The sequence below is a fragment of the Psilocybe cubensis genome, chromosome 3 (assembly GCF_017499595.1).
Source record: "Psilocybe cubensis strain MGC-MH-2018 chromosome 3, whole genome shotgun sequence".
Taxonomy (NCBI): domain Eukaryota; kingdom Fungi; phylum Basidiomycota; class Agaricomycetes; order Agaricales; family Agrocybaceae; genus Psilocybe; species Psilocybe cubensis.
The window spans coordinates 2,263,226-2,275,630 of NC_063001.1; the positions used below are offsets into that span (position 1 = coordinate 2,263,226).

At 46.8% G+C, this 12,405-nt stretch overlaps 4 protein-coding genes and 1 non-coding gene across 5 annotated transcripts; 3 read left to right on the forward strand and 2 right to left on the reverse strand.

Annotated features, from left to right (window-relative positions):
* Positions 1-2,317: 2,317 nt before the first annotated feature.
* Positions 2,318-4,905, reverse strand: JR316_0003529 (Protein SIP5; the record flags this gene model as incomplete). Its single annotated transcript, XM_047889301.1, has 5 exons — positions 2,318-2,426; positions 2,736-3,718; positions 3,772-4,040; positions 4,094-4,469; positions 4,531-4,905. 5 exons carry the CDS (start codon positions 4,903-4,905, stop codon positions 2,318-2,320), a joined length of 2,112 nt encoding a protein of 703 aa, XP_047751675.1.
* An 880-nt stretch (positions 4,906-5,785) lies between these two features.
* JR316_0003530 (Calcium-transporting ATPase sarcoplasmic/endoplasmic reticulum type) lies at positions 5,786-9,324 on the forward strand (the record flags this gene model as incomplete). The annotated part of the gene is made up of 11 exons (XM_047889302.1): positions 5,786-5,903; positions 5,961-6,199; positions 6,251-6,523; positions 6,580-7,041; positions 7,099-7,287; positions 7,343-8,146; positions 8,204-8,396; positions 8,449-8,476; positions 8,529-8,817; positions 8,870-9,121; positions 9,181-9,324. The coding sequence occupies 11 exons, from the start codon at positions 5,786-5,788 to the stop codon at positions 9,322-9,324; spliced, it is 2,991 nt and encodes a 996-aa protein (XP_047751676.1).
* Positions 9,325-9,712: 388 nt separating this feature from the next.
* Positions 9,713-9,820, forward strand: JR316_0003531. Its single transcript has one exon. It is a non-coding gene; the product is annotated as a tRNA-Asn (tRNA).
* Positions 9,821-10,044: 224 nt separating this feature from the next.
* On the forward strand, positions 10,045-10,571 carry JR316_0003532 (L-rhamnose mutarotase; the record flags this gene model as incomplete). Its single annotated transcript, XM_047889303.1, has 3 exons — positions 10,045-10,086; positions 10,190-10,477; positions 10,533-10,571. 3 exons carry the CDS (start codon positions 10,045-10,047, stop codon positions 10,569-10,571), a joined length of 369 nt encoding a protein of 122 aa, XP_047751677.1.
* A 257-nt stretch (positions 10,572-10,828) lies between these two features.
* JR316_0003533 (uncharacterized protein) lies at positions 10,829-11,605 on the reverse strand (the record flags this gene model as incomplete). Its single annotated transcript, XM_047889304.1, has 3 exons — positions 10,829-11,047; positions 11,101-11,176; positions 11,235-11,605. The coding sequence occupies 3 exons, from the start codon at positions 11,603-11,605 to the stop codon at positions 10,829-10,831; spliced, it is 666 nt and encodes a 221-aa protein (XP_047751678.1).
* Positions 11,606-12,405: the final 800 nt, after the last annotated feature.

Below are 12,405 nucleotides of genomic sequence, written 5' to 3' on the forward strand. Positions count from 1 at the left end.
GTGTAAACAACCAAGAGGCGGCGAAACCTATATGGGCGGATCCTCCTTCTGTCAAAAAATAACTGCATGCCTGCCGCACGCCACTGGTCTGCAGAGATCTTTGCGATTCTCTTTTGCGTAAAGCTACTCTTCTCGTTGTATGCCATTCGGGGACTGACCCAGAAAGACCATAGATTGTCGCAAGTCCATTATCCCAAAAGTCTTTCTTATAGTTGTTCAACACCCCCCCTCATTTATGTACGAATATCAATTCTAATTTTTTTTATCTTGTTTTCCCATCATTCATTACTGTGACACTCGGGCCTAACTCTAGGCATGCTAAAATTACAGCAGGATATCAACCGTCGCTGTCGTCCATCGTACGAATGTTCCTACTTTGCATCGTCAGTGGCCCGACGCGAGTGGATCATGAATGGGTCACGGAGAGATTGATACATATGGTTGCCACACACACGTAGATGCTAATGTCCGAAGTTGGATATAACAAGGCGCGCAGGCAAACAGACAGACAGGTTGAACGAATTTCCATCTACGATTCACGCGTGGTTTCCCAAGCGACTCTCGTTCGCGTTGTCGACTCCCATCTCACACGCACTTACGCGGCTCCGGAGTTGCCACTACAGCGTCCGCCCTGTTTGACAGTATCAGAACGCCGGTTGAAATTCTGCCGGCTTGCAGCCTGTGGGTGTTCGATGTGGAGTTGCTGCTTCGTCTAGCGCGTTGTTTGCCTCAAGGCCAACCTTAGTACAGGAGTCAATCTAAAGAGTCACACTAAGGGTTATAAAATTTGGCTGTGCGTTGGTTTATGGGGTTTTCTTGTGGGTTCTTAGTCTTGAGTCTATTTAAGACTCAATCAATGCATTCAGCATCACAGAACCGTTGGAAATCGCGAGCGATGTCCATATCTCGTCAAGTTACATACTACTTTACCGGCCAACCATTGATCCTTGTTTCTCCGTTTGTTTTAGCGTACTTTGGTACTCTGTTGCTCAGGAGTCAGAAGGCAATGATGACTTGCAATGCTGAATCGCGCACCTACTATACTTACTTACGAATCGCAGCCCACTTGTTTGACTTGCCTCCTTCTGTCGACTTGGGGCATTGCAGGGAGACTAATGTATTGAAAAGCAAAGTTAACAAGTACGCATTGTCAATAATAATTACCAAGTAGTCCCTCTGTCTGTATTGCACATAAATGGGGTATAAGAAGTACATGGCTCGGTGTCCGCTGCAAGGGTATCCTTGGATTCAATTGTTGCTGTTCTGCATCATTATCTGGATTTCTGGAAATTTGGCGGCCGCTGTGTGTGGTAGTACCCGTAGCCTTCTCGACTTGTTACTTTTAGGGTTTTGTCCAGTGCCATAGCAGCACTGTAATCAGTAATTTGAGAAAACCTTTGTCACAGTATTTCCATTCAATGGTTATATATTTGATAAAAGGCATATATGTATAGAAGAATAATAACATTGGATGGTGCAACTTCAAGTTCCTGCTACCATGGGCATTCAAGCGTCCAAAGTCAAACGACTGCGCCATGGCATCTCTGAACCTCTGGTAAAGCGAATATAAGGCATAGTCCGCTTTTTTGAAATTTGAGTTTAAGCATTATGTACGCCAGCCGTGGAAATGGTTCAAGGATGATCGAACTAGCAGCTTAGCCGCGCCGCGGAGTGAGGAATTGGGAGACGTCTCAGCTGTCAGTTCACACTGTCGCCTTGCTTTGTCGTCATATCGCCCAAATGCTAGTTCTTTTCCACGGCTAGTTTTATTCAGAAAGGTGCGCTGATAGCTGATTGACTTTGCCTCGGAAGTAGCGTTCCGTAAAGACGCTACAATGCGTGGACAGGTAAGCGCATGCACCCACGCGTACCGCTATCTTAATGCTAACTTACCTACTCCGGCCAAACTTCAGCTACGACTATGAATGCAAATCAAAAGTTGTAGAGACATTGGCAGACGTTAATGCAAGAGTTGCACTAAGCTAATCCATAGCCACTATTCGCTAGCGGTGACATCAAAACTGCCACAGCGGCGTATGACAGCGTATGACTAAGATCATCGCCCGCGAGCGGTTGCTGGGAGCAGTTATATTTAGAACAATTGCCAAGTTGTTGCTATTCATGGCGTAATCCGGCGGCAAGTCGACTCTCAGGCTGGCGCCCGGTATATTGTTTTTGATTTACCCAAGTTCATATTCAACTTGGGAGATAAGTATTTATACTGTTTCTCTGGCCCAGGCAATATTAACCTGCTCATATGTCACTTATTGGAGTACGACCATCGTAATTTAAGTTCAAGTGAGATAGTAGTCGTGGCTCATGAAGGTCGTCTAAGGTCGTAACGTTTTGCCAAAAACGTGCCTGCAAATGGTAGCAAAGGAGCGACATCATAAAATGCAGTGAACTGGGGTCGAACGATAGGAATGCTGAAAAGAATGATGCCAGGTCGATAATACAGTAGATGGAATAGAATGCAGCTCATTTCAAGCACATATGCACGCAATGATAGATGTGACTGCGTCCGACTTCATCTCGAGAGTAAAGTCACGCACACAACTCAATGGTAGTTAGTGACATATGAAGTGTGGGGACGCGCACTGTAGATAGTGCAGTGGAGCTTATTGGGTACAGTAATGCATAGAATAAGAGTGAAAGCTTCCACAGATAACAAAATTAAAATGAATAGAAGAAAATCCGCAACATCGTCTCACCTCACCAGGCTCACCTCGCCTCACCTCGATAGTTCTTCTACAACGGTAGATACAGCAGCCGTCTGTCCATTCTTCGACGGGTCTTCTATAGTGGTTGCCGAATGCGACAATTGTTCATGTGACATTTCTGATCCAGGCGAGGAGGGTAGAAAGCCATTAGAAGAGGAAACTCCAGTACCAGCACCCGTTTCACTCTCGACCGTTGTTATCGAGGAAATTGGGGATGATGACTGAGGTGCTTCCGCGTTAATAGCGGGTGCATGTGGCTCTGCAGGAGGAACAGAAGGGGTAGAGGAGTTAACCTCAATGGGGTCAGGAGAAGGATCAACTATAGCAACAGTCGGTGTAGCGTCCTCCACCGTGATCGGCAGAGGTAAAGAGTGTATATCGTTTGTTGTAGTTGGTAAGGAGGCCTGAGCAGGTGTTGGGTGCGAAGGAATCGACGACGAAGGCGTAGGAGCATGGGTTGGTTCAGGGGTAATGGATCTCGACTTCCTCTGCTCGTCAGAGGGACCAAGGAAAGCAGCTGCAGTCGACGTTGAGGTCAGAGCAGCGTTCAAAGTACTAAATGGAGGAGCGCCGCTAGACCTATCGCGCCAAGCAGCTTGGTTATCTTCGCTCAGTGGTAGGTTTGGCACAGGATTAGGTGGAGGAGTTCGGCTTCTCGAAATTGACCATGACCTTCGGCCTGGCTGTTGTGATTCCTGCGAACTCAACGTAGCTTGCTTAGGAGGAGACGGGCTTCCGGATCTGGATAATGAAGAAACGGGCGATGATACATTAGGCGAATTCGAGGGGCGAAGGGTAGACGTTGCTTCTAGTGTCGATGGTCCCGGACCAGAGGTTGCTTGTGAACCTGCCGCGTTTTCTAACTCGTTGGATGCGTTTCCTCCGCCATTATCTCCTGCTGCTTCCTCAGCTGCTTTCTTCTTCTTTTCTTCCGCCTCCTTTCGCTGATGCTCTTCATGATCCAACAGAGACAGTCGCATCGCTTCCATCAACATGAGCTATATTGCGTCTAGTCAATATCGATGATCGCCTTGTGTATATAATCACATACTTCTTCGAGATCCTGTCCAGCCATACCCATAAATTGTTCGAGTTGTCCATTTTGAGGGCCTTGTCTTCGGCGGGATCGTCGACTTCCGGCAGTTTCATTTCCTAAAGCAGCAGCTTCTTCGGGAGATAACGCATGAACTCGTCCACTGGTCACACCCACAGGGATGAGGCGGTCTCCAACTTGTCGCATTATGATTCTTCTATTCGCGCGACGCGCTACAGCAGCACGAACGGCCTCAAGTTTCGCTTCCCAATCTGGACGTATTTGATCTGAAATTTATCGTAAGGTGAACACCTCAAGATTACGAACGATGAAGAAATACCTGTTGTTACAACTTCAGGACTATCAGCACTGAAACTCTTCTGGCGTCGTTTGTGAGTAGGAACGGTTGTGGGCTCCGAGGAGGCGCGTTGAGAGTCTGACCAAGGAGAACTCTGATTAAACCATGACGTCAGATTCATATGAAAGGCAGGGGTTGAAGGATAAATAAGACGCACAGAACCATCACTCCCAAGACCAGTACGCCAGGGGGGAGGGGTGTACACAACTCCGAAGTTCTCTTGGACACAATACGGGCACGCTGCGGGTTCGGATACCAAGTGGGTTGTGGTCGGTTCAGCGCGTTTTATTTGAACGAAGCATTCAGTACATATGGCCTGATCACAGCATCTGGAGTGGTTGATGTTTGGAGGATAGTACTTGGTACGAGGAGAGATGAAATCAGTCACACGGAAGGAGAGCACATGTGGCAGCACTGACGAGAAAGCAAATAGGACATTCTACTGCACCCCTGTAAATCTGAGCCTCTGGTTTTGCCGGCTCCTTTAAAGCACCTGGCCGCTTGGATTTGTGGGGATTTGAGGGAGCATTGGTGGCCTCTATTCGTGTGACGACATCAGCATTATCGGGATCTGGGAGCTCCTTCCTGGCGGCCAGGATCTGGTCATCGTCCCAATCCTCTTCGTAGTCTTCCAAAGGGCGGTAGAAAGGGGCGAGTCTACGAGCGACAATGAGCTGGGAGACGATGGCTTGATTCCAGTCTCGTGGACCTGTATAGACACCCTGAGGCACCAAACAGCCGTAATCGACTGTTTCGTCGTGATGACCTCGCCCCGACGAAGAAGAGTTGCCCATGACGGCTGTATTCTAGTTACGCCAGGCTTTACGAGTATAAATGATAGCAAAGACAAGCAAGAAAGCGGAGAACCTTACGATAGGGTCCGAGTCAGTCTGCTAATTGCCAGGGCAGCCTCTAATCTTTGTTGGCCTTTGTTTATCTTGTGGCGTTTACTGGCGCTGCTTACGATTAGCCTCCGCGACTTGGACTTGTGGCAGAATCATCAACAGGCGCCCATCGTTCAGTACATATCGACTTGCCTCTGCCACCCAGTTGACAATGGGTCTGCTCTGGCTGGGAAAGTTGGGAATACTCAGGAATCGGGAATAGTTCCGGGCATCACTGACGGATGAGACTGAGAATGGAGAGGGGCTGAGGGCGGCACGCCACTGACGCCAGGATAACCATCCCGCAACGTTGAATTACAGCACTGTTGTCATACATTTCCTGGGTAAAGCGACGTCTTGAAGCAGTCCACTTAATGGTCCAAGTTGCGCTTTCGAAGATCTTATCTTTGCGAGATAAGGCATATTTCTAAGACCGCCAGGAGCCCAATATGGTCAGGCATCGTGGAACCGGATAGCGTCATTTGACAAGACGCAAAGCTCGGGTTCTCGAGGACATATGATATACCGAGGCCAAATCGTCCCAGACGCGTTGTTGGTACACACTGTGAGATAGGCGTTCCCCTGCAGAACATGATGGAAAACGGGTTAATCTTTTCACTTCGCCACGTCAGCTTTCGCACGTGGGCTCCTTATTTTTGCGGCGAACAGCCAGGACGTGTTTCCCCCGAGTCCCATATTCTTTCTCTATACCCCTTATCCATTAACCACGACGTATTCTCTACTTTTGTATATTTAATTGCTCTCCTTTCTGCCTCAGTCGCAGTACTTCATGGAAGCTCCCTGGACAAAGTCCCCCAAAGAGATTCTCGACCACTATGGTGTAGACCCAATTCGCGGCCTCACGACTGCTCAGGCAGCCAAGCATGCCGAAATGTATGGCAAGAACGGTATGCACAATGGCATGCGCGTACTTGACGCTTTCTGAGATCCTTTCTTCTTCCCAGAGCTGCCGGAAGATCCACCAACGCCCTTATGGGAGCTCATCCTTGAGCAGTTCAAGGACCAGCTAGTGCTAATTCTCTTAGCATCAGCTGTCGTGTCGTTTGTACTGGCTCTGCTAGAGGATTCTGGAGACTCCGCATGGTGGAGTGCATTCGTCGAGCCTCTCGTCATTCTTCTCATCCTCGTGGCAAACGCAGCTGTTGGTGTTATCCAAGAGTCAAGTGCGGAAAAGGCTATTGACGTAAGGCATCTCGTCATTACTGTTCGTTAATTCTGGCTAAACTGTGCACAGGCTTTGAAAGAATACTCTCCAGACGAAGCTAAAGTCATCAGGTCGTCCCAAATTTCTCGTATACACGCGTCGGAGCTCGTTCCAGGAGATATTATTTCCGTGTCTGTTGGTGACAAAATACCTGCAGACTGTAGACTTCTTTCGGTGTCCTCAAGCAGCTTTAGAATTGACCAAGCCATTTTAACGGGTGAGAGTACAAGTGTACACAAATCCATTGATGTTGTCCCCGACGAGAAAGCCGTCAAACAAGATATGACGAATATCCTCTTTTCTGTACGTCATCTTCATTTATTCCTATCAAAGCTCGTGTTAATGCATCAGTATCGCAGGGTACAAGTGTTGTAAACGGAAGTGCCAAGGCAATTGTTGTGTTCACTGGCGAAAAGACTGCAATTGGTGACATTCACAAGTCCATCACGTCCCAGATCTCAGAGAAGACTCCTCTGAAAAGAAAGCTCGATGATTTCGGTGACATGCTTGCAAAGGTCATCTCCGTCATTTGCATTCTCGTTTGGCTAGTGAACATCCGCCACTTCTGGGACCCCTCCCACCACGGTGCGCTCAAGGGAGCTATTTATTATTTCAAGATTGCTGTTGCCCTCGCGGTTGCTGCTATTCCTGAAGGTCTGGCCGCAGTTATCACCGCCTGTCTTGCTCTTGGTACCAAGAAGATGGCCCAGAAGAATGCAATCGTTAGAAATCTTCCCAGTGTTGAAACTTTGGGATGCACAAATGTTATCTGCTCCGACAAGACAGGTACATTAACTACAAATCAAATGAGCGTTTCCAACGTATGTTTCAGCTACTGCCATATCTTGTGTTTGCTAAGTTTATTTTTCTGGATATAGTTTCTTGTCGTTGATGGCAACACCAGTGCTCCTCGCGAATATACCGTCGAAGGGACTACCTTCGCACCATTTGGGTCGGTTTATAATGCTAGTGGCAAAGATGCCTCTGCTGAACTCAAATCAGACCCAATTCAACGGCTGGCTGAAATAAGCTCGCTATGTAATGACTCCAAGATTGTCTATCACCCTGTGCGTCCAAACTCTCTGTACTACTATAATGTGAATCGTCTAAACGTAGTTCTAGGAGAAAAACACTTATAGCAACGTCGGTGAACCTACAGAGGCCGCTCTCAGAGTTCTCGCTGAAAAGATTGGTTGCCGAGATGCTGAAGTATCAAAGTCCCTTAAAGATCTATCGCTTTCAGACCGCGCAAACGCCGTCAATGAATACTTTGAGCGCACCAGGCCGCGATTAATGACCTTTGAATTCTCTCGTGACCGCAAGATGATGTCAGTTCTCGTCCGCCTGAACGGAACTGGTTCCCTCTTCGTCAAGGGTGCCCCGGAATCTGTACTGGAGAGGTGCACTTCTGTTCTCGTTGACGGCAAAACTATCCCTTTGACGGCTGGTCTCAAGGCATCTCTCCTCGACCGTACTGTCGCATATGGATCTAACGGCCTAAGGACGCTCGCCCTGGCATACCGTGATGTGGTAGACATTGACTCAAGCCACTATCTTTCCGAGAGCTCGAAAGACTATGCCCGCTTCGAACAAAACCTGACATTCGTCTCTCTCGTCGGTATGCTTGACCCCCCTCGTCCTGAAGTACGAGATGCGGTGGCCAACTGTCGTGCTGCTGGAATCAGGGTTATATGCATTACCGGAGACAATAAGGGCACAGCTGAGACAATCTGTAGGCAGATTGGGATCTTTGGTGAAGATGAGGATCTGACTGGAAAGAGTTACACTGGTAGGGAGTTGGATGCTCTCAGCCACGCGGAGAAAGTCAAGGCGGTGCAAAGGGCGAGCTTGTTCTCGCGCACCGAGCCTGGTCACAAGAGCCAGTTGGTTGACATTCTTCAGGGACTAGGATTGGTTGTTGCTATGGTTAGTCTCTTTTGTATGAATTACGTTTTGGATGAAATCCTGACTCTTACCTTCTAGACTGGAGATGGGGTTAATGACGCACCTGCTTTGAAGAAAGCAGACATTGGTGTGGCGATGGGTAGCGGCACAGATGTCGCTAAACTTGCAGCTGACATGGTTCTTGCGGACTCCAATTTTGCCACAATAGAAAAGGCTGTGGAGGAAGGCAGACTTATCTATAACAACACTAAGCAGTTTATTCGTTATCTTAGTGAGTATCTGTCTTCTGTCGGTATTCATGTTACTCATTTCAATGGCACTAGTTTCATCAAATATTGGAGAAGTCGTTAGGTATAGCCAAAATTTCAGAATCATTGAAAAAAGCTAATTAATTGTTGGGCAGTATCTTCTTGACAGTTCTTTTGGGCATGCCAGAGGCTTTAATTCCTGTGCAATTGCTTTGGGTCAACCTTGTGACAGACAGTCTGCCTGCCACCGCTTTAGGATTCAATCCTCCTGACCATTCGATCATGCGACTCCCTCCAAGAGATAGTCGCGAACCTCTTGTCGGCAAGTGGTTGTTCTTCCGTTACATGGTCGTTGGAATCTATGTTGGTTGTGCTACTGTATTCGGATACGCCTGGTGGTTCCTTTTCTACACTGGTGGACCCCAGATCTCTTTCTATCAATTGGTATGTAGTTATCATTGCGCATGTTGCCTTGTCTCGTTCTGACTGGTCCCAGACCCACTTCCATCAATGCAGTACCCAATTCCCGCAGATTGGCTGTGACATGTTCACTAACGAGATGTCCCACACCGCCACGACTATGAGTCTGTCTATCCTGGTCACGATTGAGATGTTCAACGCCATGAACTCGCTTTCCGAAAACGAGAGTTTACTTCGCTTACCGATATGGAAAAACAAGTATCTCGTTGCCGCCATCACCTTGAGCATGGCGCTTCATTTCATGATTCTCTACGTCCCATTCTTCACCGTAAGTCTTATTAATTATTGTGGTCTCGAAAGACAAAGTTGACACCGGTGCTTGTTCAGGCCTTGTTCGCCATCACCCCCCTCAACTGGGACGAATGGAAAGCAGTTCTATTGATTAGTTTCCCTGTTCTTGTCATAGACGAACTGCTCAAGTTTATCTCCACAACTATCGTTGAGCCACCGACGAAGATCAAGCTTGACTGATTGTTTTGTATGACTGTAGTAACAATCTTCTGTACTAGATATGCAGTGTTGTCAAGAAAAAGTATACAATCTACATCACAGTTTTTGTAAATTGTGCAAGGCTCAAATCAAGTATTTTCGTCGAACGGAAAGTTGTCTGGACATCAATCAGGCTGCCCATTCAAGTGTCAACAAGCCGGCAACCACAGAAACCTAGAGACACTTGTAAGTATTTCTTCCTAGTTGTTCTTTTAAGTATTTTTTGACGTTAAATCTGTAGCATTGTGAGCAAGGTTTATATTGCAAATTAAAACCTAATGGAGCTCTGAAATTCAATGGGAAGTTGATCGTCTCACCAATTTGCGGCGATCACTCTAGTCTTGAAACCTTAAAACTGGGCTCAGATATGTGCCCCGTGGCTTAGTTGGTTACGGCGTCCGACTGTTAGACCACGTGGTCGTGAATGTCACGTGATGTTGTAATCGGAAGATCGAGAGTTCGAGTCTCTCCGGGGCAGTTTATTTTACTAAGTCCAAAATTCATCTTGAATTTATTTTCCTCCCCCGTAAACATTACCAGCGAGGAAGATTTTTTTCAAACTCGAGCCATAGTGTTGGCAAAGTAAAGAAAGCATGACCACCAGCTTATGTAAGTTTGCTGGAGCACAGACCTTACATATAAACTCTTCAGAAATCAAATTGCACACATTTGATTATTACATTAGAGCCGTGTGCTTTTGTCATGTCCGCATCCCCTCCCAAAAGGATCTGTCAGGTCATCAAGGTATGTTACTTGCATTTTTATCGCAACTTTATCGCCGTAGTTTTTGGCAGCCATCACTGTCGCCCACCAGTCAAGTACTGAACAACTTCATGGCATACCATAGCTTAAACCCGAGGCGGAGGATGAATATATAGCAATACACAAAACTGTATGGCCAGAGGTGCTTGCAGCCCTTGAGCGGGCACATGTCATCGACTATTCGATCCACTACTATAAGCCACTCCAACTCCTTATCGCCAATTTCAAGTACACTGGAAATGATTTTGAAAGTGACATGAATAAAATAGCTGAAGATGAAGATACAAAGAGGTGGTGGAAAGTGACAGATGGGATGCAGGAGAGTTTTGAGGAGGGCGCTACTGGCAGTGGAAAGGAGATCCCGTGGTGGACCGTAAGCCCTAGGAATAATAATTTTGCTTGCTACTCTTTGACTGTCTTCTTTGTAGAACATACCGGAGGTCTTTAGGTTTGAGGGGAACAATTAGTAAACATTTAATCGGCGTTTCGTAGTGACCACAATGTCAAAGGAGGACAGAAAATTATGTGAATTAGTGAAAACGAACTACAAGCATTGAGCACATATGGTACAGATGAGTGAGGTAATAGATGTAAGACAAAGAGCTGTTGGGTATTGAATTGATACTATACAGTAAGTGCGAGATTGTAGCTGGGTACCGGGTCTGTGTTCTAATGCAATAAATGATGAGTTCAAAAACAGAATCGGAATTTGGGAGGGGTAACATCAACGCATCATGATAAACTGGCTACCCACTCCGTATAGTGTATTCCCCTGTAGGGTTTTCTCCTTCATTCGCAATCGGTGTTCGAGTATGATGAACGAGGTGATGATTTCGATCCGGTCATTATCTGAGCAGCTTCTCAAGCAGAGAGCGAGAGTAGGAGGGTCTTGAAGTTTTTTTGAATATGCAATAGGAAAGTCTGTCTGATTTTCAAGGTAAAGCTGCGGCACAAGTCACAAATTTGTGCAATGGGCAGAGTGCGGATATGACATACAGCAAGTCTGTGCCTATCATCTGACCTCCAAGTAAAATGCCCAGACGGTGTCACCAAGTCATTGACAGTCGTCATCCTAGAACGAAAATCAACTGGTATTCATACAAACCAAATATAGAAAGAAACGGACTCACTGACTTCCTTGTGCAACTCTGCGACGCTTAAGCCATTTATTAATCTTCATCGACTTGCCGTTTCGATGAGCAAAAACGACAAGATTAGGCAAAAAGTCGCGTCTTTTGATAGTGGCCACAATATTGTGGTCCGTCAAGTCGCATAATTCCGTCCGATTGACTTCGCTGTTTGTGATGATTCTGTACGCAGGACCAGACCGGGTGTAGAGCGTAGCACTGATAACGCTGTTACGGTCAAAAATATAGTTGACAGGTGGGTCTGGATTGACGAGTGTAGAGGTAGATGCCCAAGGCTCCTCACGACTCTCTTGCGAATCCTGCATGGTGTCGTTCAGGTAGTACGCAGACGGCAAAGAATCACTAGAGGCCATTGTAGCATATAGTCTTGACGGAGTTTGGGGAGGGATAGCGATGTTCTCCTTGGTGAACTGTCATTACGCCTTTATATACATTCGGCAATCGGTTTTCAGGCACCTGAAAATGGATTCATCGACCCTCTTTAATGCCTTGTTCGTGATAAGTTTATGACTCCAAAGTCAATATGGGCAATGGACATTCCGAGGCAATCGCCAGAAGAATTGGCGCCCGTGATAAAGATTCTGATGGGAGCTATTACCCCAATGAAAAGATAGCGACTTTGGGTTGGGTGGTGCGCAAGCGTTGCAAACAGACACTTTGTGAGGTACCTTGTTCGATCAGGATAGACTTGTCTTGACTCTCGACTCCATGTCCGGTCAGGCACGTGCATGAATAACCCATAGAGTAATAAATTGGCCAATTAGTCCTGACGATTAGAGGAGACGCAGTGACCCTGGAGGAAGTCTGATCCGAAGCTTGTTTCGCTAATAACCCTTTCCCTTTTATTTTAAACGATCTTCCCGTGGTCAATAAAAGCGCATCGTCATAAAGATAGATCATTTACTTTAACCATGAATCGTTTTGCAGCTCAACACCCAATTCTTCATACTGCTATAGACGCGATCGGCGACCAAGGTCCATATGCTGTGCCATACGAGACGAAATTGGGTGAAAGCCCGCGCATTGTTGGGAGGAAGGACAAAGCGATGAGAAATGACAACGACTGTTCATCGGTCAATCCAACTTGCGGCTGCATGCGTAAATTCGCTTTCATATAGTCGGGATGAAGAGAGGAAGCGTGGTTGTTGTCTTT